The sequence below is a fragment of the Camellia sinensis genome, chromosome 15 (genome assembly GCF_055761805.1).
Source record: "Camellia sinensis isolate YWXY chromosome 15, ASM5576180v1, whole genome shotgun sequence".
Lineage (NCBI taxonomy): Eukaryota > Viridiplantae > Streptophyta > Magnoliopsida > Ericales > Theaceae > Camellia > Camellia sinensis.
The window spans coordinates 108,654,383-108,681,764 of record NC_138975.1 but is presented as its reverse complement, the minus strand read 5'-3'; the positions used below and the strand labels follow the sequence as shown (position 1 = coordinate 108,681,764).

At 35.0% G+C, this 27,382-nt stretch overlaps 1 protein-coding gene across 1 annotated transcript; it reads left to right on the top strand.

Moving 5' to 3' along the window:
* The first annotated feature begins 14,963 nt into the window (after nt 1–14,963).
* LOC114281844 (protein FAR1-RELATED SEQUENCE 4-like) lies at nt 14,964–18,050 on the top strand. Its single transcript, XM_082908470.1, has 3 exons — nt 14,964–17,144; nt 17,224–17,307; nt 17,406–18,050. The coding sequence occupies exons 1-3, from the start codon at nt 14,964–14,966 to the stop codon at nt 17,562–17,564; spliced, it is 2,424 nt and encodes an 807-aa protein (XP_082764596.1). The 3' UTR covers nt 17,565–18,050.
* Nucleotides 18,051–27,382: the final 9,332 nt, after the last annotated feature.

Here is a 27,382-nt window from a genome sequence, read left to right as displayed (position 1 = left end):
ATACCCGAATTTGACAAAAATAGAGTTAGTCATCAAAAGCATGATTTCATGAAGGAACAATTTCTTCAAACTATTTCCAGTGATGACACCTCTATGAAATCCGTTACTAGCAGTCAAGACAAGGAAGATCCAGATCAGGATGAAAATGAATTTGTTGTTCTAGCCGGCGAATCACAAGATCCAACAGAAGATGAACCCAATTTTGGTGATTTTTGGAAGTCACTTACTAGTATGATTGCCGAAAAGATTGACAAGGAAAAAGATAAAAAATGAAAATGCAAATCATGAGCCTTTGTCCCTCCACCAGCATCATTCATCAAGAACGTCAGCACAAAACGACAACCAATAGTACATCCACTTTCTACAAAAGCATATTCCTTGTCTGCCATCCAGCACAGAGACTGACAATTATCTCACACCAGTCTAAAGAAGATAAGGATGTTGAGTCAAAAGTAGATTCCACTCAGCTTTGAGGATATGGACGATCGACTCCAACCGTCAAAGACGCGCCACCTGTCCTCACCTTATCTTATCTTTTCTCTTTCTCTTAGCTATATAAGAGATGCCTTCACCCTTGTTGAGGTAGAGTTTGAATTAGAATTGTTTTATAACTTTCATTTTCAAAATTTGTGATATCTGGGTGTGTTTTCTCTCTTTCTCTCTCCCTTGTAATATATTTCAGTTTATGACATATAAATTACGTGTTGAAAACTATGTTGTTTTGAAGACTCTAGTTGTAAGTATTTTCTTCTTTGTTATGTATGCCTGTAAATTTATTTGTTGATTTGATTAATGTTTTAGAATTTTATCTTGATAGTAGAAATATATATTTACATCAGCTTCAAGCTAACGATCCATATTTACAGTCATATTTATCTAACCAGTTAGAATTCTGTAATCAACAAATAACCAAGATCCAACAACAGATCCAGGAGTAGATCTGTCTATGGGCAACGGCCGTTCGACCACTACCTCAACAGTAACATCATGAGACCATATGTGTAAAAATTTAATTCTAATATAATAATAATATAAATGATAATATTCCTGGGCTTGTGCTTAGTGAGGGTAGACTAGAGTGACATTAAGTGGGATGTCACCCAATGTCACGACCCAAACCCGCCCCAATAGGTTTAGTGTCGTAACCGGCCAGTAATCCGAGATTACCAAAGGCCTTCTTGTACAATCAAAAATAATCGGGGCTAACGAAAGCAACATTCAAAAATACATCAATAGTCCACTGAGCTATGCATCTATATGAACAAACATTTATCATGCAAAAACATTAATTTACCCACATTCAGTACATAACTTATAACTTAACATTAATACATAACGCGCGCACATAATGAAGGTTTACTTCATGATCAAAAGCTTGGCAACGACCTTCCAGGTGTAGCCCCAACTCAGAGGCACACAAAACAACTCAGTAGGCTTCAAAATGGCGACTCAGCTATAGACCCCTTCTAGGCTTGCCATCCAAAATGCTCACCTATACATATATATAGAAACAGTGAGCTAAAGCCCAGTGATAACATTAACGTAAAGGGGTTAGTGAACGAATTCCAAATACAAGATCCGTAAAACAAATCATATCACAATCAATCATATCAATCTCATATCAGAATATGACGTAATGGTACATCTCACAGAACATATCACATATCGTCTTCCGACTAGAGTAATTGGTTCCGAATACCGATTAAACACATATCACCACAATGAAGTGGCTAATGAGATCTCGTATCAAATATATGTCATGGACCCGCATTTACATGTTGTCCCCCATGACTTGGGACTATCTGTGGATGCCATAAAAGATTCACAAATAGGACATTCGTTTACATAATCAAGATAGCACTTCAAGAAACCATAGCTTATCGATAACAATTAAAACATAATTTATATCAGCATATCTTTATAGAAATGTTACTCACGGTAGTCTTCCAATATCCGATGTTCGGTCTTCGATTCTTGGCCTACAAACACAAATATTCATAGCACAATTTCTCAATATACATTCGAGTTAATCAGTCGATTCTTAACCTTCTTCGGTTTAACCGTTACTTGCTCGTTCGGTTGTTTCTAATATTTCTTTAATTTCTTTCGTGCTTATAATATGCATATGGATGTATATGACACTTGAGAATCATGTGAATGAAGGCCCATAAATCAGAAAACGGAAAAATAATAACGTTGGAAAATCTGCCCTGTTTGGCCGCACGTGCAGTGGTTATGGCCACACGTGCAGTGGTAAGGCAGTGTACAACATTGGGCTAATGAAGGTGGGCCGCTCGTGCACGGGCCCAATCCACTCGAGCAGTCTAGACTGAAATGGTGTTCGAAAATCTGCCAAGTTTTGGGGTTTACATCTTTCAAACCACTTTCATTACCATACAAGCCAAGGCCAAATATTCATCAAACATACTTTAAATTCATGATTTCTTACCTCAACCAAAAACTCATCAAATCAAAAGGAGGTTCAATTGCCATACAAAAAGTCAATCTTTGAATTTAAATACAAAGCATCATAATGTAAACAAATTGAGTTCCAAAACTAAAAATTCACATGGAGGTTTCCTCCTAACTTTGAAAACTCAAATAAGAAGTAGAAACAAGTAGAAAATCATGAGTTCCATGAAAATTATGCCATGCATGTAGGATGTAGGAGTTAATTCATACCATTCTTCTAATTATGACATGCCTGTTCAAAGCTTTTAGATATAGAATAAATCCTTTAATCAATCTTGAAATTCATTCTATTACAGTTCAAACCAAAAGGGTTTGGAGTAAGCATGCCAATTTCATAGAATAGGTGAAGGATGCTTACCTAAAATAAACAAGTCATGGAGGATTAGTCTTCAAGTTCTATTTCCTCTCCTCTTTCTCTTATTTCTCTATTTCTTCTCTTGCTTCTCTATTTCTTCTTCTGATAATCTATGTTGAACACTCACTCTCCAAGGCTCTCCTTCTCTCTCTACGTGTACAACTCTAGCCCACCAAGCCATTTGTCACAACCTAAACCCGCCCCTATGGGTTTAGCATCGTAATCGGCCAGTAATCCACGATTACCAAAGGCCTGCTTAACAGTAATAACAATAGTACAGAGTAGGGGGCTGGCGGAAGCCAAACAGTAAATAAAAGATGTCCAATGAGCTGTGAAAACCTGAAATGCAAAAGACCTTTATGGATAAAACCACATTCATAACCATAACATATATACATACACATAACATCCAGGTTGGGGACCTAATCCCTTCACCATAACTGTACAGTCAAGTCTTATTCAGTTGGTACAAAACAGGAACAAAAGGGTGAATCCGAAGCACCCCAAAAAAACAGCCTTGACTTAAGCAGACTCGAAACCTCAAAGTGAGGCACAATGGTTGGCAAGACAAAACATGAGCTTAACTCAACGCTCCTAGCTTCGGTTCGGTGCCTGGCCACCTACATACATATATAAACAGTGAGCTAAAGCCCAGTGAATAACAACTTGTGTAAAGAGGTTAAGAATGAATGTCCTTTCAGTAATTAAAACAGTCATTTGCTTCAGTAGATCAATTATTCAAACAATGACTAATAGTTCATGTCACAACAGTCGTTTAGACACCATAGCAGTCATATGTGGTACATCCAACAGCAGAACAGTACAGTAGGTCTTAACAGACCAAACAGTCAGTTGATGGCCATCAAAACAGTAAACAGTAGTAGTTTCAAACATTGGAACTGACAGAGATCTCTGTAACAGTAGCAGTAACAATAACAGTAGCAGTAGCAGTAACAGTAACAGTAACAGTAACAGTCAGTTACTATGGATGCCACGAGTACAGTTCGTAAAATAGGACAAACATTCATTCAGTAAACAATATTATTTCAGAAAGCAGTACAATTAATCGTTCAGAAAATAAGTATAATTTAACATAGCTTTAAAACATTGTTACTCACAGATTACTGGGCTATAGACAGGCTAATCAGCGTCCTCGGGTGCCAACCCTACACAGTTGCAGAATGAACACACTTTGAGTCACACACTTGGGATTAATAACTTAGCCCCTTAACTTGACTTGGTGTGGTTCTATAGCATTATCCTCATTAAGATGCCTTAAACATGGCCTAAGAATGCTTAGGATAGAATGAGGATGCAAAAATATACTTTAAAACACTTTTCAAAGTTTGCTGAAAACAGGGGTCTCGCTCAAGCGTGGCTTTCTCCGCTCGAGCGAGTTTACCAAAACAGAGAGGTCGCTCAAGCATAGACTCCCTCGCTCGAGCGGTCTGTAAAAATGCAAAAAGTACTGGTTGCTGAAATTCTCCACTCGATGCTCGCTCGAGCGTAGGGTCTCATCGCTCGAGCGTGCGTCTGCACACACAAAAACCTGAGAGCTTGCAATCTACGCTCGAGCTAGCATTCTGTCGCTCGAGTGTGGAGGTTTTCTAGATTTGCTTCCAAAACTCAAACCAAGAATCAAACATGCCAAAACTCATCCCTTTGGGCCAATTTTCTGGAAAACACTTAGAAACTCATACTACAACATGTTTTGAAGATCATTTTTATAAAATCAGGCCCCAAGGTGTGACAATTGAACACAATTTGTAATGTAAACTTGAAGAACAATGCAAGAACATAACATGCAAGAGTTCTCATGAACTCTAATGCTCCAAACATGATCAAATGCAAGATTGAGCTAAAAAACATGGTGAATTCTTGGATCACAACTAAAATATGAACATGCATGTGGAAATTCTCATGAAAATGATCTCAAAACTCAATGATATGGACATGCATGCATACATTGCTTCTCAATTCAACTCTTAAGGCTATTTCTTGACTCCAACCTCCAATTTTTCTATGAACCATGCATGTAACAACTTAGATCCATAATTATGAGAATGAATTTCCTACCTTAAGTCTTGAATTCCAAGTATGAATTCCAAGTATGGTAGCCCAATTTTGTAAGTCCTCTTCAATTCCTCTAATTTCAAGCAAAATTTCTAGATGAATTCAATTTTCCCCTAATCTCCCTCTCTCTCACGGTTTGGTCATGAGGAAATGGTAAAATGATAGTGCCAACATATATGAATAAATGGCCTAGAATTAATCCACTCAATGGCAATTGTGTAATAAATTCAAACTAATGTAATTTAACTTTATTTATTCTAATTTAATCATTCCAAATCAAATTTTAATTAAACCTACCATAAAATCATATAAATCCTAATTAGCATAAAACACAAATCAATTTCTAACTCGGTCGTCGATAAGGCTTTCAATTTGCAATTCGAAATTAAAACATGAACAGATCATTCAATATCAAACAGATAGAAATGCATTTAAAACAACACACTCATGTAAACAATTAGGATTTCATCTTAATCAATTACTTATCATGCTTAATCACAATTCAACACTAATCAGAGGTGAGGGTTGTCACACCACTACACCACTTACTTATATTCAATAAGAGGGTATAATGCATAAGACTTTAATTAATTGGATTAATTAAACTAAATAGATTAAAATCATTTTGATTCAAAATAAATTAATCTCATCATCTCATAATCTTAATTGCACCAAATTAAATTATACTAAAGTGAATTAGGCTCCAATCCCTTTCCAATTTCTTAATTTCTAATTTGTTAAAATTAGCGAATCAGACGGAATCAATTTTTAATTAAACTTCCCGGATTACTCTAAAAATTCCAATTAACATATCCATGTACTTAATTTCAATTTCTGAACCCATTAAAGTCGTCAATTTCAATTCCAAAGTTATATTTTCAACAAATAATTTCCAAATTTAGACAGATATACTCAAATTAAATCATATAATCCGCAATTAACACATGGATAATTCAAATAATTATAATTTGCATTTTTGGGGTGTTACACCCAAGTCGCGTATAAGTTAGATGACCGAAGGGGCAATGATTACATATAGGTTTATTTCCTTTTAAAGTGTTGATAGACGTGCTTAGCCATAGCCCTATGTCAAGCACCTTTTTATGGGGGAAATTGTTGGGTCATAAGATAATGATGTTTAGTTTCCCATGGATCGGTCATCCATTTTTCATCAGCTGTTTTTTCAGTGATACTGTTAGAAGTGTACTATTTAGGAGTAAGGAGGACATCCCTGGTAGACTGGCCAGAGGATTTCCCTAGATTACTGTTAGAGACTTGTAATGCCTGAAATTCTATTAGATATGGATTTTGGTAAGGGTTGCCCCTGTCTCGGCCCCAATGACTCAGGCCACGGCCACCTCAACTGGTCATGTTCCCTGTAAATATTCACGAGTTAGAAAATCGGGTAAAGAATTTTGTTCGCCTTTGATATAATCAATATCAAAGTCAAATACAAATAAAGCACTTTGCCAGTTGACAAATATCTGTTTGTGAGCAAGATTGAGAACATCTTTTTTAAATATCTGTTTAGTTATGGGACAATCCACACGAATTAAAAAAATTTGGTTTAGCAAGTCATCTAGAAATTTTAAAACACATTTAACAATAACTAAACATTCTTTTTTAATTGTTGGGTAATTTAAAGCAGCTTTAGTCCAATTACCTGATGTAAATCGTAATAATTCTTCTTTTCGATTAGTAGGGTTCACTTGTTTTAGAATACCGCTATAATTACAATTAGAGGCATCAGTTTCTACAATTTTCTGCTTATACAATTTTTTTATTTATTGTTTTTTAGTCAACATAATCAACAAAAAGAAATTTTTCATTTTTCATTTTTTCAAAAATTACAAAATTTATAAACCAAAATATGAATTTTTTAGGATGTTTGCTTTTTTAATTTTCAAAATATGTTTAATTAAAATTTATAAACTTGCATATACTACTATTCAGGAATTACCAAAAAGAAAAATAGAATTTATACCCCAAAAAAAATTGAGAATATTTAAAACATAAACAAACCTATTAATTGTAGTTATTTTTTTAGAACAGACTTTATACCTTAAAAGATTAATAAGAAGGATAATTTATAGTTTAGATTGAAGAATATTTAAAACATAAACAAACCCTATCATTCTGTAAAAGTTTCAATGCCAAAAATTATAAATTGAAGACTCTTAAACACTTATAGAATTTAGGGGTATTTTTTTTAAGGTCCCTGATATTATGATTTTATAGTATAAAGGACATCAAATATTTTCATGATGTCTAAGGTCCCTTAACAGGATCTAGAGAAATTTCAGTCCCAGAGAAATTCTCTCCAGAGAAAATTGAAATCCAGAGAAATTTCAGTCCCAGAGAAATTCTCTCCAGAGAAAATTGAAATCCAGAGAAATTTCAGTTCCAAAGAAATTCTCTCCAGAAAAAATTGAAATTTCTCTGAGTACCAAATAAATCCAAAGAAAATTGTGGAAAGGAAATTTGTATGGCTATCCAGGAAATTTCTTTGACTTCGCAAATTTCTCTGGCTCTATTAACTACAATTAAACCCATGTCTAACAAACCCACAAACCCACAAATTTCTCTGGTTCAAAACCAGAGAAATTCTCTTCAAACCAGACAAACTAGAGAAATTCTCTCTATTTACAGTAAAGTTGTATTTTTATGAATAGAACTTGGTGATTGAGTTCAAAAACCAGAGAATTTCTCTGGTTTCAACCCAGAGAAAATTCAGTTAAAAAATCAAAGAATTTCTCTAGTTTCAACCAGAAGATCACTTTTCTCATTAATCTACACTTGGCTTCAATTTCTATTTTTGTGAACTTAAGAATATAGGATTCAGATCCTCCAGTACAACAGCACACCAACATTTCAATAGTCAATGTATTGCTTTTTGTCAAAACATAATTGGAAATGCTAAAAGAGAACAAATACACATCCAGAGAAATTTCAGTTCCAAGGAAATTCTCTCCAGAGAAAATTGAAATTTCTCTGAGTACCAAATAAATCCAGAGAAAATTGTGGAAAGGAAATTTGTATGGCTATCCAGGAAATTTCTTTGACTTCGCAAATTTCTCTGGCTCTATTAACTACAATTAAACCCATGTCTAACAAACCCACAAACCCACAAATTTCTCTGGTTCAAAACCAGAGAAATTCTCTTCAAACCAGACAAACCAGAGAAATTCTCTCTATTTACAGTAAAGTTGTATTTTTATGAACAGAACTTGGTGATTGAGTTCAAAAACCAGAGAATTTCTCTGGTTTCAACCTAGAGCAAATTCAGTTAAAAAATCAAAGAATTTCTCTAGTTTCAACCAGAAGATCACTTTTCTCATTAATCTACACTTGGCTTCAATTTCTATTTTTGTGAACTTAAGAATATAGGATTCAGATCCTCCAGTACAACAGCACACCAACATTTCAATAGTCAATGTATTGCTTTTTGTCAAAACATAATTGGAAATGCTAAAAGAGAACAAATACACAGAACTGTACGTGTAACTTGGAACAAAGTAGAACCACACCAAGTACTTGACTCCATACGGGTATCCATCTTTATTGGAAGTTCATCAAACAAAATAATTAATGTGTTAGATATAAACTGTAATCTTCAACAAAGACGACTTCACCTAGAAGAATCTTTAGAAGTGAACTTAAGTGAAATACTATTGACGCAACCAGTACCGATCAAAAATATCATAGAGTATAACCCAGCGCCGTCGGAAGCGAACCTGGATCAACGCTGCACCAAAACACATGTCCGGAGCCGACAAAGTAGCTCGATGTCGCGGATCTTCAGTCCGGCGTAGGAGATGAAGATGAGCGCCTGGATCACGAGGGCTTCGGAGACGAAGATGTATGCGATTGCGATGAGAGGAAAGGAGAGAAGGAGAACGAGGCCGGGAATCTCCACTGGGTAAAGCTTTGGGAAGTATTGGAAGATGAGGAGGACTGAGAGTCGGGTTGTTGGGGATGGCAGTGGGTCAGATGATGAAGATAATATAAAGGACTGAAATTTCTCTGTTGTATGTTTAGGGATCTTAGACATCAAAAAATAATTTTGTGGATCTCTTCCATTATGAAAAGTGGGAGAGGGACCTTAGACCAATTTTCCCTAGAATTTATATGAAAAAAAAAATAACTAAACAAAAATTTCAATAATTGAGAATATAAAAATTAATGACTTCTAGATCATTTACTATCAAAGAAAAATAGTAATTATAGCGATCCCGGTTTCCCCTTTTCTTTTACTGTTGTATCCGGACTTAGGTTCCGCGGAGTTGGTTGTCGTGTATATCTTGTTTACATCCTTTACTCCTTGCATTCGAGTCTTGAGTTGTGTTGGGCGAGTTTGTTACAGGTTGGTTGGACTTAGAAACCAAGAGTAGTTGCCCAGATTTTGGCCTTCACGCTCGAGCGGGCCCTTCGTTGTCGTCTGTCCGCTCGAGCGGGGTTTTCGACGCTCGAGCGTAGTTTTCCATCTTCCAGTATCTCCTCTGCAGTGTTGTACGCTCCAGCGGGAGTTTTGACGCTCGAGCGGGATGTTGTGTGACGCTCGAGCGGGAAGGGTTGACGCTCGAGCGGAGACCTGGTTCTGTAAAAGTTCTGGGAGTGTGTATCCGCCGCTCGAGCGGGATTGTTGACGCTCGAGCGGGAGTCTGTGAGTGACGCTCGAGCGGGGGTTTGGACGCTCGAGCGGGGCGACTTTTATATAAAGCCGAGATCCGACCTTTTTGTTCACTTTTCAACATCCTTTCTCTCTCCTACTTTTCCAAAAAGGTATTTTGAGAGCTCCTCTCACTAAAACCCTAACTTCTCTCTTAGGATTGATCTAGTAGGAGTTGTTTTCTCACCTTGGGCCTTTACAAAAGTTGTGTTGATCGTCGAGGGCTATCTTTTAATCTGAAAATTTCGGGATTTGGAGCATTTCCGTTTCTTCATCTTCTTCGTTGAGCCCCATCATTCGAGGTAGGGATAACCTACTCCATCTTATGAGCTTTGTCTTTGAATTTTAGCATTTTGATATGTTGGGGGTTGTTGGGTAATTTTGAGAAAGTTTGGGCCTTTGTGTAATTTTACAAAAGTCGGGGTTTTAAATATATAAACCTATATGCATGTTAGGCATAGAGAAATGAGATTAATGTTGGTACATTGATGGAAATGGAACCTTAGGGTTGTTTTGTGAATTATGGTAATTTGCCCTAATTGGTTTAAATTAATTAATGCATATAATTAATTGAAGAAAACGAGGAATTGAATTGAAAATGTTGATATATTATCCATTTGTGCATTTATTTCCTGCTTAGAAATAATTGCTTTGGGCTACCGGTGGAGGGTAGTGTTGATTGTTGTAGACAATGTATGATGATTAGGCAAACTAAAACTAATCAATCGGATTTGTCATAGAGTATGACGGTTGATAGAATACATTAACTTTATGTATTGAGTGATTGTGTATATGACCAATGTGTTTATATGCATCATGTGTAGACGGTTGGTAGAATACATTAACTTTATGTATTGATTGATTGCGTATGTGATTCTGTGTTTACATGCGTTATATTGTGTATAGAACCTTTGTGTTTATATGCATTGTGTAGAGGAGGAGATGGGGGATGTACTCCGCGGTTTAGGGGAAGATGGGGGATGTACCTCTAAACCGGATAGGATTGGGAGGAGATGGGGGATGAACTCCGTAGATACAGCTCATATGCTTGTCTAGTGAAGTGTAGATACAGCTCATATGCTTGTCTAGTGAAGTGTAGATACAGCTCATATGCTTGTCTAGTGAAGTGTGGATACAGCTAATAGGCTTGTCTGTTGATGTGTGATATGCTTATCTATTGGGATGTTGATATAGCTCATATGCGTATCTGTTGTAGTAGTGATATAGCTCATATGCTTATCTATTGAAAAGTCTGTTTGATTTGATATAGCACTAAAATGTATATCATCATCGTTTGTGAAGTATGGAAGTAGTTTATGTGTTATTGATACAACACCAAAATGTGTATCCACCGTGAATTTTGAAAATGTTCTAGTGATGAACTATAATCTCATCAAAATGTTTTGGCCAGAGTACTGAACCCTGTTTTCAAACTCAAAGTTGAATAAGAAATGAAAAGTGAATTGTAACATAGGTTTGGTTGTCATGGAATTGAAATAAGATGTAAATGGAAGTGTAAGTATCGACCATCTATCAGTTGCTAATCTTTTAATCATTGTTCATAGTTGGTTTAGTATATCTCTGCTGGGCTGTGGCTCACCCTATATGGGAACATCATTTTCAGGTACAGGTAGCATGCCGCCTCTAAGGACATAGCTTGGGAGGCTAGGGGCAAGACATACTTTTGTTGTCTTATTTTCCTTTTGATGTATTACATGTAAATTCAAGCCAAGGGCTTAATGTGTAACCGAGTTAATACTCTCTTTTGTAACCAAGTGATAACTTGGAAAGCTGTAAGCCCGTAGGGCATTTACTTTTGTTGTTAACATATAATACTTTTATAATGAAGTACTCTGTTTAATTGAGGGAATGTGGATCTTTTGTATGTAAATGTATGTTTATATTGATGGGTTTAATGTTATTATTTTGAGGGTGTGACAGTAATCTTGTTTGTATGTCATAATTGTATAGAACAATTTTGTTTTGTACTTTTTTTTTCAAAGAGAAAATCATTATAAAAAGGTAGAAGAAACCAAAAAGTTTTATAAAAAAAATTATCAACCAAAAGGAGATATTGAGAGACAGATTGTGAGATGGTTAGTTGACTGTTGCTTGGGTGGGCAGAAACATGGCGAGGAAATGCGCAGTTTTTTTTTTAATTTTTATTTTATTTTAAATTCTTCTTCAGGTTGAGTGTCGGTTAGAAAAATGGGTGTATATATATATATATATATATATTTAAATCACTTAAATTTCATATGGCACTTCATATAATTGTAGCGATTCTAATTTTTTTAACTCATTTTTTTATTATTATGATTATTATTATCTTATTTTATTTTTGATTTTATTAATTGTGTAGGTCACATGAGAATTTAATGTAATATTTAATGAATTTAATGTGGTAATTAATTAATTTAATGTGTTATTTAATTATATATAATTAATCTAAATCTTTAAATAATTATGTTTGTTATATATATATATAAAAAAAAGAGGTGATATATATATATATATATTTAATTTTATATTCATATTTATATATATTATAATTATATTATATTATATAATGGTCATAATAGATTAGAATAGGAGATTAGATTATTATATATATATATAATATAATATGCAAAGCTGCTACAGACCTCGAATATAATTGGCGCGAATGGCGCGAATGAAGCGATTTATCCATTCATCACGCACAGCAATACCTGTGGATTTCACGCTCCTACAAAACAATATTACGACCTAGCAACTCTGCTTCTTGGGAGATAGAAAGACCACGACGTAGCTGGCGACGATGATGACGACCTAGAAGACCACCGGTGACCATTGACCACCGTCTACCACTCTCCAATTCCTCCGATTTCACTGAAAATTTCGGCTCCACCACCAACAACGAACTGATTCGTGGGTCACTGGTATTGCTTCAAACATTGACATTTGCTTTACATTGGTTGAAATCTGGTTGGTCTATGATTTTGCTCATATTTTCTTTACATTGGTTGTAATCTTCTTGGTCCATAACAAGATTTTGGTATTTTTGTATTGATGCATTGTATGTGTTTGTTGAAAGTCCACATAGAAAGAATATGTAGAATTTCTGAGGCCAAGATGCTCTGTGTTTGTGTTAGAATTTCTGAAGCAGAATCCAATAGTATATCCAAGGAACCATTGTCTCTATGACTATGAACCCCTCACCATTCTTCTTCTTGTTTGGTTCTGATCCCACCTAACTTGTTTGCTTCCATCTTGACAATTGCTAAATGAACCAAAGTCTATATAGAATTCTATGACCACATTTTTTGTCATTTTCTGAACATTCATTGAACAAAATCTGTTACCCATTATGAATTTTTTTTTTTTTTGTTTACATGCGTATCCATTATGAATTTTGTTTTTTGAACAGAATATGTTATCCATTTTTGTTTACATGCGTATCCATTATGAATTTTGTTTTTTGAACAGAATATGTTATCCATTATTTTCTTTACATATGTGTTTTTTTGTTTTTTTTTTTGTTTACATACGTATCCATTATGAATTTTGTTTTTTGAACAGAATGTGTTATTCATTATTTTCTTTACATATGTGTTTTTTTGTTTTTCTTATGAATAAGAATAACACATTATGAATTTTTTTGTTTTTCTTATGGCATGGAAAATTCACAACCAATGGTATGTGAATTCTAGTTACTGATTCTCTTGCGTATCCATTTTATGTTATATATATATATATATATATATGTGTGTGTATATGTATGTATGTGGTTTGGGTGAATATTTTTGGTTTAACTTGTTTGTGGAATAAGAAGCCTTGAGAATGGGTAACAGATTTTGTTACTGATTCAATTTTTTTTTTCTTTGTTTTTAAAAAACATTTTCAACCAAATATGTTTTTGGAATTTTTTTCTGAAAACATGTTTTGAGAGACAAACCAAACATGCCTATCGGAATGCATGGAATTAATTTATTGGGAACTATTAGAGTGAGATCATTCTGGAGCTTTTTCAAGGGTTTTCTTTTCAATTAGGTTGTTCCCCTCTCTATTGATGATACACTCATTATTTTGCGCTGATATTATAAATTTATTTTATTTAATTGTTTGCTAAAAGGTTCTTTAGATTGTATACATGGATTTCAGGAAAAAATTGACTTGTTTTTCTTTTAGGTTGGGGACTAGGTGTAAGGGCTGGCTGAGGATTTGATGGTTAACACCAACTCAATGCTTCCTGAACGTGAACCTAGCGTGGAAGCCAGCAATTGGAGATCACAACTACCCCAAGCGGCTCGGCGGAGGGTTATTAGTAAGATGTAAGTAATTAGTAACATCTAAAGCTTGCGAAAATTGTCAAAAAATATGTCAGTTTATGTAAATGATGTAGGACAAGTGCGGTGAACAATCTCCTAGTAGTGAACCAAAACTAATATGATGTAACCAAATAGTAGGCTTATGGGCTGATTTTAGTTGATTTTTGAGGCTGAACAGGTGGTAAAAATATAGCGTCTGTTACGGCTTATATGGATTAATCAAAGAGCAAGGGTTTGGGAATGCAAAAAAAGGATTCTGGGGCCTGTTTAGGGGCTGTGAACAGTACTCTTAAATTTTAGCCTTGGTTTGTGATTTTTTGCAACCTAAAGTTGATTGGTTGAGTTGAGAAATTATGATGCGTAATGGATGAATACGGGTCTAGAGGCTACAAGTGCAGAAAAACTAAAAAGAAAGAGAAGAAAAAAGGATCTAGGAATCATTCCTAAAACTAGGCATAACACTTAGATTCCCAGAGGCATCACACCTAACGTTGAAGTTGCATCACAAAACTTGCATGAAAGGTTCAAAATCTTTATCAAATTATCTACAACTCAACTCTCTTCAATTGGAAATGTCACATGATTTTATTTTATATAGAGTTCGGAAATCATTCACTTAATAGGATTTTAACGCCCTATTTGGAAACTAAGAGTTTTGACTTTTAAAACGTATCTAGATTTAAATAAGATTCATAAGTAAAACCCAATTATATATCATGACCCTTATGATGATCCAAGGCTACCCCTCCAGTATGTTCAGTAATCAAGCCAATTACCAAAATATCCGTTACTTACAAAACACTGGAAAATATGTAAAAACATATCAATTTGTTTATAAGCTAAATAACAATAAAATAAGACATATCAGGTTGTTTTTTGAACAGAATGTGTTATTCATTAATCTCTGTTTCATTATGAATTTTCCATGCCAATTATTTGTTGTTTTCATGCTCTATTTTGTTTCATTGTGAATTTTCCATGGATTATTGAAACCCTTCTCCAAGCTTAACATTATTGGTTTGTTATTCATTGTGAAGCTGTCATCCATTTTCTTATTGAGAGGCCCATTTTCTTCAAATAAGGGATGGAAGGTTCAAACAATCCTAGTCAGGAAGGTGAAGAACCCGAGAGTGGTGAAGTTGAAGAACCAAAGCAGGGGATGTGTTTTACTTCAAAGCAAGAAGTGTATGCATTTTATGCAAAATATGCGAAGCACTTTGGATTTGCTATAGCTTATGGAACACAAAATTATGATAATGATGGGGAACTAAAATACTTTGGAATTGAATGTACTCGAGCAAGGATGAGAAGAAAAGGATCGGAAGTGAACCCGCTAGAACCATCTCTGTCATCTAAAAATGATTGTAAAGAAAAAGTAAGAGGGAGTCTACAAAAGGATGGAACATTTAAGTTGACAACCGTTGTGCTGGAGCATACTCACGACTTGGTTCCTAGTGACTCACGGCATTTTGCAATGAATAAGAGAATTCTAACTCCTGTGAAAAGAAGATTAGAAATAAATGATGAGGCAGGGATAGGAGTGGCTAGGAATTTTCATTCTATGGTTGTTGAAGCGGGGGGATTTGAGGCATTAACATTTGACGAAGGAGATGCCAGGAATCACATTGACAAGGCTAGAAGATTGAGGCTTGGAGTAGGAGATGCCGAATCAGTTGCGTTTTATTTTCATAGGATGCAACAACAAAATTCGAACTTCTACTCTGAAATGGACTTTGATGGAGAAGGACGCTTGCGGAACTTATTTTGGGCAGATGCAAGGAGTAGGGCAGCTTATAAAGCATTTGGAGATGTTGTCACATTTGACACAACCTATCTGACAAACAAATATGACATGCCGTTTGCTCCATTTGTAGGAGTTAATCACCATGGGCAGTCAATTTTGTTTGGTTGTGGGTTGTTATGTAATGAGAACACTGAGACATTTGTATGGCTATTCAGAGCTTGGTTAAGTTGCATGTCAGACACTCCTCCGAATGCTATAATAACTGACCAGTGCAAAGCTATGCAAAATGCCATACAAATTGTCTTCCCACAAGCTCGACATCGTTGGTGTTTATGGCATATACTGAAGAAAATTCCGGAAAAATTGAGAGCCTGTTCGCAATATGAATCCATAAAGTTTGCTTTGCAAAAGGCAGTTTATGAGTCTTTCACAAAAAATGAATTTGATGAAGAATGGCAAGCAATGATTGCAAAGTTTGGTCTACATGATAACGATTGGTTGGCGGGATTATATGATGAGCGACATAGGTGGATTCCTGCCTATGTGAAAGACATGTTTTGGGCTGGTATGTCAACCACACAACGAAGTGAGAGTATGAATGCATTTTTTGATGGATATGTCAACTCAAAAACTACTTTAAAGCAATTTGTTGAGCAGTATGACAATGCCTTAAGAAGTAAGGTGGAGAAAGAGGCCAAAGCAGATTTTAAATCTCGAAACAAATTGTATGATTGCCTAACGATGTATGCTTTTGAGAAGCAATTTCGTGCAGCATACACAAACACAAAATTTAAAGAGGTTCAAGTAGAAATGAAACGATTATTGTATTGTCATGCGACTCTTGTGGAAGAGAAAGGATCAATTTGTACTTATCATGTGAAAGAGGCTATTCCAGTTGGTGAGCAAATGAAGAAAGTGGAATTTGTTGTGTACTGTAATTCCATTGAATGTGACATCCAATGTATGTGTCGGTGGTTTGAATTTAGGGGCATCATGTGTGCCCATTCACTTAGTGTGCTCCTTGAGAGGTCCACATATGAGGTTCCGGATAAGTACATTGTGCAGAGGTGGAGAAAAGATTTGGAAAGAGGGTACACATGCATTCCTACCACATACACTACATATGGGGTTGTTCTGAATGCAAAGGTACATGATAACTACCACAAGACAATGGATGAAATTATAGAAATTGCTTCCAACGATGATGCTAAGCACAAAGTCATTCAACTTGGGTTAGTAGAAATCAAGGATAGAGTGAGACAGGTTGAGGTCGGTTGTGCGAGTAATTTGCCACCTTCTACTAGTGGTGTCCCACATTCTACTAGTACTGTCCAACCTTCTAATACTTCCCCCAAAACTCAGGCTGGTCGTAGTTCTACAAATGCAAGCATGACTCACAAGGTGCTTAGTCCTATGGTTGCTCGCCGAAGAGGTCGTCCATGTACAAAACGGAAAGTTAGCAAAGTGGATGAAATAGTAAATCGGTTGAAGGGGAAGAATAAAAGGGCATCAAAAGTACAGGTAAAATTTTTATTTTGTTTGATATGTAAATCTCAGAATTTTGTTTACTTCAATCACTCACCAATGTGTGTTCCTATAGGGTCGTAAGTTGAATTTTGCTTCTATGGATGGAATGCAAGCGAGTCCGTGTATTGATGGCACACAGGAGAGTATGTACGTACCGGTATGTTTTAAACATATGACATGAAATTTTTTTTCCTTATTTTCATTTGTAGATATATTTGTGAATTTCTTCATATTATTTACTTTGTCATTGAATAGGCACAAGGTAGCCCAATGCAAATGGTGGATAATATTGGAAGCGGATCTGTTAGTCATTCACAAATGGTCACCAATATAAGCAGTCAAAGTGGACCAATTGGTTCAAAATTTATTGAGTTGAATATAGATGTGGATCCAAATGCCCCTTTCTATTTCTAGTTTTTTAGTAGTTATTGTAAGACTTTGTTTTGTAAACTTTCAATCAAGTCTCATATAGTTTAAAGTGATTTTGGATCCAATCAAGTCTCATATGGGGCTGTTTTGTCAAGTTCTGTTACAGGTCTGAGCATAGCTTCCTGGTTGGTACTTTTCTACTCTGCTGAGCATCTGCTGCACTGCTATACTTTGATCCTCATCTGCTATGCTACCTGCTGTTCTGCTGTGCTGCTATAGGCTTTGTTCTGCTGTGTTCTGTGCTGCTGCGGATCTGTTGTGCTGTGTTGCTATATGCTTTGTTCTGCTGTGTTATGTTGTGTTGCTGCTGCGGATCTGTTGTGCTGTGTTGCGTTGTGCTGTCTCATATTGTGCTGTGCTATGTTGTGTTTAGGTTCCCTATTGAACAGCTTGTCTTCTTGCTGGATAAATGTTTTTAGAGCAATGAATTTTTTGGGGAAAGGTTGAATGCATAAGCAGATTTTTAATGCATTTCCTGTTTTTAGGTGCTGTGAATTTTTTAGAGCAGTGAATTTTTTAGTATGAATGCATTTCCTCTTTATTGGTTACTTGCTCTTGGACTGTGCATGTTTGGCTGTTATTCTGGGTTTTTGGCTTGAGAATGATGCAAATTTTTTGGACCATTCTTCATGTCTTGAGCCAATTGGTGAGTGTCATTGTGGTCCAAGAATCCAATACAAGTTGAATGAGTATTATTTGATGTTTGAATGTTAAATACATAATTGGTGCATCATGTATGGAGATTGGAAGAATGATTGTTTAATGTTAACAAACATAATTGAGCATTGTCAAAATTGTGTATGTGACTAACCTTATTCAGAGTTACTACATCATGTAGATTGTTTGATATAGGAGGCAAACTTAGAAACAAAGCAGATTGTTGTCCAGCATTCTTTAAGGGTACAAGTTCTTGGCATCTCTCTTTCTATCTCTGTAAATTCACAAAACTTGATCCACATAGCCCACCCAGGAGCACTGAGATTAGATTAGAAAATAATAATGAAATGAAGGTGGCATTACCTATGATTTTTAGATTGTATTAGAACAAAATCCAAAACAACTTCAAAACTCCTACCATCTGCCTCTTCTACATATCACTCAAATATGATTCATGATAATAATAACAGATGATTGAAGTTAGATGTGATGATCATTGATCAGAGGCACAATAATATATAAATTAAATATCACACCATAATATATAAATTAAATCCTTCACATATTAAATTGGTTTTTCAGAATCTTTTTGTTTACACCATTTTTTCCTTTCTTTATTTCAAAATTTCAGTTAAAAAATAAGACAAGGCGGCTTAACATTTACAAAACTAGCACAATTAGCACAATAACATTTCAGAATTTCAAAATAAGACAAGGAGAAGAACACAAAACTAGCACAATAACATTTACAACCAAACAAAAACTCCATTGTTGCTTTGCCATAGAAGGTTCAATGCCTTACAAAACCAGCATAATAACTTGTACACCCAAATGTATAAGTTTACGACATTCATTTTAACATTAAACAAATTACAAGCATTAGCATGTTAAAACCAGTACACACTATGCTTGCCATTGTAAGGAATTTCATAGTTCCTACATTTGCCTCAAGTTGCTCCAATCTTCGCTCCAATCTTCGCTCCAATTTGTCCAAAGCTTCATAGTTTCTTTCAGCATCATTCTTCCAGTCATCTTCATTGTTCCTCTGACTAGGATTAGGCCTCCATTGGATATCCGCTGCATTGCCATGTTGGCTAGTAGGCGCCCACCATGCAAAGAAATCGCATTTGCCATCTGCACACTTGAAATAAAGCCTCCCTGGATTTTTCACTGAGTTTGATATCTTAACGGTTGCTTTTTTCTCACATTTGCAACGTCGATTTTCAAAAAGGCGACCATCATTGCTTGAACTAGTCGAGGTGTAAGCCATTGACATGTTACTCCTAACAGTAGCATTTTCGTAAATAAGTAGTACATTAGTCATCAAAAACAAAAACAAAAACAACAATAATAATGTGAAATGGCCCATGGAAGCACAAAACATTTCATTGAGGCATTTTATCATACACTTTCAATTCTCACACATGCCTTCAATTCATCATTTCAATAGGTTGATTTTTCTTCCAAAAACACAACACATTTCAGCATGTTGATGCATTACTAACAAGTTTACATTTTTTTTTACATACTGAATTTTATCATTCATTTTCTTACATGAATGAGAGGTCCATTTTCTTACATAAATGAGAGGTCCATTACTAACAAGTCTACTGGACCTCTTTGTAGACAACTGCACTGTTAACAAGTCCAGAACAAGAAGTAATGGGCATGGAAAGAAAATCCATGTACCAAAATTCACAATGAAACAAAGCTTGGAAGAAAACAGAGCAAGAAAATTCATGTACCAAAATTTATGTACCAAGAACTCTACTGTTAAGCTTGGAATAAAACAGAGCAAGAAAATTCATGTACCAAAATTTATGTACCAAGAACTCTACTGTTAAGCTTGGAATAAAACAGAGCAAGAAAATTCATGTACCAAAATTCACAATGAATAAAATTAGTACATTAGTCATCAAAAACAAAAACAAAAACAACAATAATGTGAAATGGCCCATGGAAGCACAAAACATTTCATTGAGGCATTTTATCATACACTTTCAATTCTCACACATGCCTTCAATTCATCATTTCAATAGGTTGATTTTTCTTCCAAAAACACGACACATTTCAGCATGTTGATGCATTACTAACAAGTTTACATTTTTTTTTACATACTGAATTTTATCATTCATTTTCTTACATGAATGAGAGGTCCATTACTAACAAGTCTACTGGACCTCTTTGTAGACAACTCCACTGTTAACAAGTCCAGAACAAGAAGTAATGGGCATGGAAAGAAAATCCATGTACCAAAATTCACAATGAAACAAAGCTTGGAAGAAAACAGAGCAAGAAAATTCATGTACCAAAATTCATGTACCAAGAACTCTACTGTTAAGCTTGGAAGAAAACATAGCAAGAAAAATTTTTTGAAAAATATGTTCTGAGCAAGAAAATCCTACCAAAAATGCAAATTTTTTTGAAAAATCACACAACTACGTCGCTGGAAAAGGATTAATAAAAATAAAAAATCAAAAAATCTGACCTTTTCTTGCTTGTCAATGGAGGAGATTTGGGGATCTAGGGCTTAGGAATGGAGAAGATTTGGGTATCTACGACTTGGGTAAACAAAGTTTCGTCGTCGAAAAACGCCTACAGACCTCCACCGCTGGCTGATGGGTTGGCTAAATTCAGGACCGAATCAGTTTATGGGTTTCAATAGAGAGAGATGGAAGCTTCATTTTTGGGTTTGAGATGGAAGCTTCATTTTTGGGTTTGAGCCTTCTTAATGGGTTTGTGGGGTTGAATACCGTAAAGTAGAAGAGAGGGAGCGTGAATCACACGCGTCGAGGCATTCGCGCCTCACTTTGTCGAGGCACCAATCTTTTTCCTATAACATGCAATCAATTAGGTTCAGGAGTGAAAAGAAAATAAAGAATAGAAAAGTGAATCAAAGAGGAGGCAGCCGTGAGTTAGTGCCGAAAGAGAGAGAGAGATGGATTGATTGATCATCAAGAGAAGAAAAAAAAAAAAAAAAAAAGAGAGAGAGAGAGTGGTGTGTGCGCGGCGTGGAAGAAGAGGAAAGGTAAAGAAAAAGGAAGAAAAAATTAGGGTTTTGTTTTGGTGGTTTTATTGGCTCTTTAAATATTTTTTTGATCTTTAAAAAAAATATTGTTAGTATAAAATCTATTTTTCTTGATTTATGTTTAATTCATTGTTTTTATTTTTATTTATTTATTTGATGTTAGTTCGATTTTATATTTGTATAAAGATGATAGATTGATTTTAATTATTTTGATTAGTGGTGTATGTAAGGTTTAGGATTTTTAGATGATTAATTGATTTTAATTATTTTGTTTAGTTGTGTATGTAAGGTTTTGAGTTATTAGTTGATTGATGAATTTTAATTATTTTGATTAGTTGTGTATGACATATTTAGGGTTTTTATATGGATTTATTTTATTATTGTAATCACACTCATGATTATATGAAATTAAAATAAATTAGAAACCCATAGATAAATTCCTTACACTCCACCATGACTCCATGGATTGTTGTTTTATTTGAGTGCTGTGAGAAAGAGTGTAAAAAAAAAAAAGTTAAGATTATGAGATTTATTTGAATGCCTTAGGCTTGACATTGTTATGTTTATTCTCATGAGTGAGATGTTGTATATATATTGTTGCCTCATTCTCATGAGTAGACGAGTGCTTTGATTTACGCGCGTACGTATATGCTAACCATCCGGGGAGTGTGAGTCAAACTCAGGACGATATCCCTGTGCAAGTCTGGCTTCGGAGCGGTGTTAGGTATACGAGAGGCACATGAGATATATGTGTAGGCCGGAAGTGGAGGCCGAAGTGGTGGAGTTAAGGTACAAAGAATTTAATTACGAGTTTATTGATATAGTGTGAATTGTGTTGATTTGTATATCCTAAAAAATAGTAAACGACCTCGGTAAATTATCAAATTTCAGTAGAGGCATGTATACGTGATTCTAGATAACTTTTGTGTTTTAAGTTTTTATTAAAAAGATCGATTAAAACTTATAATCGAATGATCTTGATTATTGTAGTTTTGATTCATTTTAGCAATGCAGAGTTTAGAGGCTGTTTTAACCCACGAAACGAGCTCATTTTTATTTGTTTCGCGTAAATTGAAGTAAAACATTATTCTGAACACTTTTCGTGTTTTGAACTTTTCCAAAAAAATTCATCTTATAGGAGTTTCTTTTCATTTTCAGTTCCAGATTTTTCGAGCAAAATTCAGTTAGGATATTCTATTAAGTTTTTCTCTCAACCTGTTCAATTTATGTTAAATTCGTTCGCGTTACCTTTTAGGAAATTTGATTCATACAACTTTCATTCTTTGAGTTTTGGTCAATTCGAATTAGTTAAGCATGAAACGGTGCATTTTTTTTATATACTTCTTCAGCAAATTACTTAGGATTAAATTATACTAACTTTATTTTCTTTTACAGGATGGTGGGTTTACTAACTTTTTATGCAGGGCTGACCCACCATATTTTTTTTTCTATTTTGTTTATTTTATAATCAATTTATATTTCGTTGTGTACGGGAAAGAAACTAAATGCCACTGTATATTGAGAAACTACCCATTTGTCTCGGTGCAGTTGGAACTACTTGTCTTGTCCCGTAACAAGAATTAAATGTATTTTTATTTGTGTCTGGTGGACACGTGTGTGTTAAATCTTGTTCTCATACCAGTATACCTGTAAACTGACCCGTTTTGTCTCTTGGCAACTCGGGTGCGTTCTGTTTGAGCGCAACTGAGCTTCCTTTGCAAGATTAGTAAAGGCTTTGATGGTGACAAGAAATAACTGTGATCGTAGGACATGTCGTTTGGAGTTCTTTTATTTTTCTTGAGCTTAGGGTTGATACTAATTTATGTATTTATTATTTTTTTTAATGACTTTAGTATTGGAATAATTTGGCATGGTTTGTAACCGTACTTTATTTACGTTATTTTGACTATGTATTGTTACTTAAATGTTGAGGTATTGGTTAGTTATGGAATTATGGTGGATAGTTTGGTTGGCGTTTAGTTTTTTTGTTTCACCCCTAGGATTTGGATGATGGAATATTTATTGGGGTTTAGCCCTAATTTGATATTTAATTGTCTGAATTTTGGGGCGTGACAATAATAGTATAGATGTATGAATCTAGAAAATAGAGATATGTATGAATCTAGAAAATATAGATATACCTCTTCTAAAGAAGTTCACCATGGCAGCCAAATGTTTGCGAGAGAGAGCTGCTGCGACGGGTGAATTTGGGACTAAATGAGCTGTTGCGGTTTGGCGAAAACTACTGCGGTTTGTTGAAAGCTGCTGCTGTTTGATGAAAGGTCGCTTATACCCTTACATATAATGGTATAAGGGAATCAGAGTACCGGGCGCAGAGAGAGAGGGGAAAGGCGGGGGTGGGGGGCGAAATTTAGGGCCAAATGTCTGAGGAAGAAATGTTGCGGTTTGGTGAAATTAAAGGGTTTCGCCTACGATCATGTCCTACGATCACAGTTATTTCTTGTCATGTCCTACGTTCATGTCCTACGATCATGTCCTACGTTCGGACTCCTACGATCATGCAAGAAATAAAGTAGGACATCCTTGGTAGACTGGCCTGAGGATGTAATACCTGATGAAAATTTGAACAAACCTTGAAAAGTTAATTTGAACAAACCTTGAAAATTTGAAAAGAATTAAATGAAAATGATGAAAATTTGAAAAGTTAATTGAACAAACCTTCTCTTAGGTCTCTTTTGGCAATATTTAGAAAAGTTAATTTATTGGTTTATTTGAATCATATCATCGCTTTACTTTTCAGAATAAGTTTCTCTCCATAACCATTCACACTCTTCTTGTGGGCCCAAATTCGGACTCATATCAATGATCTAAACCGTCTACTTTGTAAATTCCATAATAAATGTCATTCATGCAAAAAATCACTTTTATTGGACGTCTATAAATATAAGAACAAATCACATTTTATTTTATAAAATGAATAGCAAATATGATTATAAACTTAAACCATTCATTTTGTAAGATAAAATGTGATTTGTTTCTGTATTTACATTTATCCAACAAATCTAATTTTTTGTATGAATAACTTTTACTGTGAAGCCTATAAAATAGAAACTCATTGAGACTGCTGCCATGGAGATCAAGCATACTTTGCATGATCCTTAAATTTTTTAATTAAACAACATTTCTAATTTCAAAAATTCAAAATTCATATCTAAACAAATTTTCTTTTTTCAAATCATAATTCTAAAATTCACAAATTTAAAATACAACTTTACCAAAAACTATCTTTGGATAAACACCCATGAGCTGGTACTCTGATTCCCTTATACCATTATATGTATGGGTATAAGCGAAACCCTTCAATTTCACCAAACTCTCCCTCAGTTATTTGGCCCTAAATTTCGCCCCCACTCCAGCCTCCTCCCTCCCCTCCCCGTGCACGGTACTCTGATTCCCTTATACCATTATATGTAAGGGTATAAGCGAAACCCTTTCACCAAACCGCAGCAGCTCATTTGGCCTCAAATTCACCCATCGCAGCAGCTCTCTCTCGCAAACATTTGGCTGCTGTACGAGCACGGAATAATTCTTCTCGTATGATCCTATTGATCAAGTTTGCGCTCCTCCAAACGTCATCGCTTTACTTCCTGAAAACACAAACGTAAGTTAGCCGGCGGGTGTGTGCCGGAAATCCCTCCGATGCCTAAGTTAGCAACTAGATAATAGACAATAAGCTCTATGTATTCTAGAGTAAGAATTGGGATACCTGTACATAGGTCTGGTCATGAGCTTTTATAGACTCTGCTTGATACATTCCTAGTAGGATTCCAACTCTCCCTATGAGAGTCGTCCTAGGAATCACACATCCTACTCACTACCAACCAAATGAGATGGTTTGCACATTCCCAGTAGGACTCTAACTCTCCTTAGTAGAGTCCTACTAGGAGTCTCATCACTGCAAGCCAAGTGAGATGGCTGAACCCTTTACCTCGGTTTATACATTCCTGACCGAACTGACTTATCTCGGTCCCCTGCCATTCGGATCATTTGATTGGAAGCCGATCTAATGAATGCCACCCTGCCGAGCTACACATAGCTCGGCCCTCGTCATTGATGTTACCTCTTCCACAGGTTCTGTCTGTTTAGACCAAGCTAACTGCAGCAATCTCTGACCGAGCTAACAAGGGCGAGGTCCAACTTGTGAAGCCCAAATACCTCGGCCCATAGCTCGGTTCGAACTTCACCTGGCCTAAGCTCGTTAGTTTTTAAACCAAGCTACAGCAGCTCCTATCTCGGTCCGATGTGCGGCCCAACTTCCAAAGAAGCCTCTTCCTTAGCTCGGCCTAATTTATTTATAAATTACCCTCTCAGCTGCCATGGTGAACTTCTTTAGAAGAGGTATATCTCTATTTTCTAGATTCATGCATTTATACTATTATATGAAGTGCCATGTGAAATTTAAATGATTTAAAAAAAAAAAATATATATATATATATATATACACCCATTTTTCTAACCAACACTCAACTTGAAGAAGAATTTAAAATAAAATAAAAAAATAAAAAAACTGCCCATTTCCTCACCACGCTTCTACCCATCCAAGCAACAGTCAACTAATCATCTCCCAATCTGTCTCTCAATCTCTCCGTTTGGTTGATAATTTTTTTTATAAAACTTTTTGGTTTCTCCTTTTTGGTTTCTTCTATCTTTTTATAATGATTTTCTCTTTCAAAAAAAAAAAGTACAAAACAAAATTGTTATATACAATTATGACATACAAACAGGATTGTTATTCCTCTGTGAAGGTAAATAATCTAAAACTCATTAATTTTTATATTCTCAGTGATTGAGATTTTTGTTTAGTTATTTTTTTTCATATAAATTTTGTAAGTGTTTAAGAGTCTTCAATTTATAATTTTTGGCATTGAAACTTTTGTAGGATGATTAGGTTTGTTTATGTTTTAAATATTCTTCAATCTAAACTATAAATTATCCTTCTTATTAATCTTTTTGGTTATAAATTCTGTTCTAAAAAAATAATACCAATTAATAGGTTTGTTTATGTTTTAAACATGCTCAATTTTTTTGGGATATAAATTCTATTTTTCTTTTTGGTAACTCCTGAACTGTAGTATATGCAAGTTTATAAATTTTAATTAAACATATTTTGAAAATTAAAAAAGCAAACATCCTGAAAAATTTATATTTTGGTATATAAATTTTATAATTTTTGAAAAAATGAAAAATTCAAATTTCCAATTTGTTGATTATGTTGATTGAAAAACAATAAATAAAAAATCGTATAAGCAGAAAATTGTAGAAACTGACGCCTCAAATTATGGTTATAGCGGTATTCTGAAACAAGTGAACCCTACCAGTCAAAAAGAATTATTACGCTTTACATCAGGGAATTGGAATAAAGCTGCTTCAAATTATCCAACAATTAAAAAAGAGTGCTTAGCTATTGTTAAATGTGTTTTAAAATTTCTAGATGACTTGCTAAACCAAAATTTTTTAATTCGTGTGGATTGTCCCGTAACTAAACAGATATTTAAAAAAGATGTTCTTAATCTTGTTCACAAACAGATATTTGTCAACTGGCAAAGTGCTTTATCTGTATTTGACTTTGATATTGATTATATCAAAGGCGAACAAAATTCTTTACTCGATTTTCTAACTCGTGAATATTTACCGGGAACATGACCAGTCGAAGTAGCCGTGGCCCGAGTCGTCGGGGCCAAGACAGGGGCAACCCTTACCAAAATCCATATCTAATAGAATTTCAGGTATTACATCCTCTGGCCAGTCTACCAAGGATGTCCTCCTTACTCCTAAATAGTACACTCCTAACAATATCACTGAAAAAACCAGTTGATGAAAAATGGATGACCGATCCATGGGAAATTAAACGTCATTATCTTACGACCCAACAATTTCCCCCATAAAAAGGTGCTTGACACAGGGCTATGGCTAAGCACGTCTATCAACGCTTTAAAAGGAAAAAGACCTATATGCAATCACTGCCCCTACAGTCTTCTAACCTATACACGACTTGGGTAACATCCCACTTAACTTCACTCTAGTCTATCCTCATTAAGCACAAACCCAGGAATATTATCATTTATATTATTATTATATTAGACATAAATTCCTACAT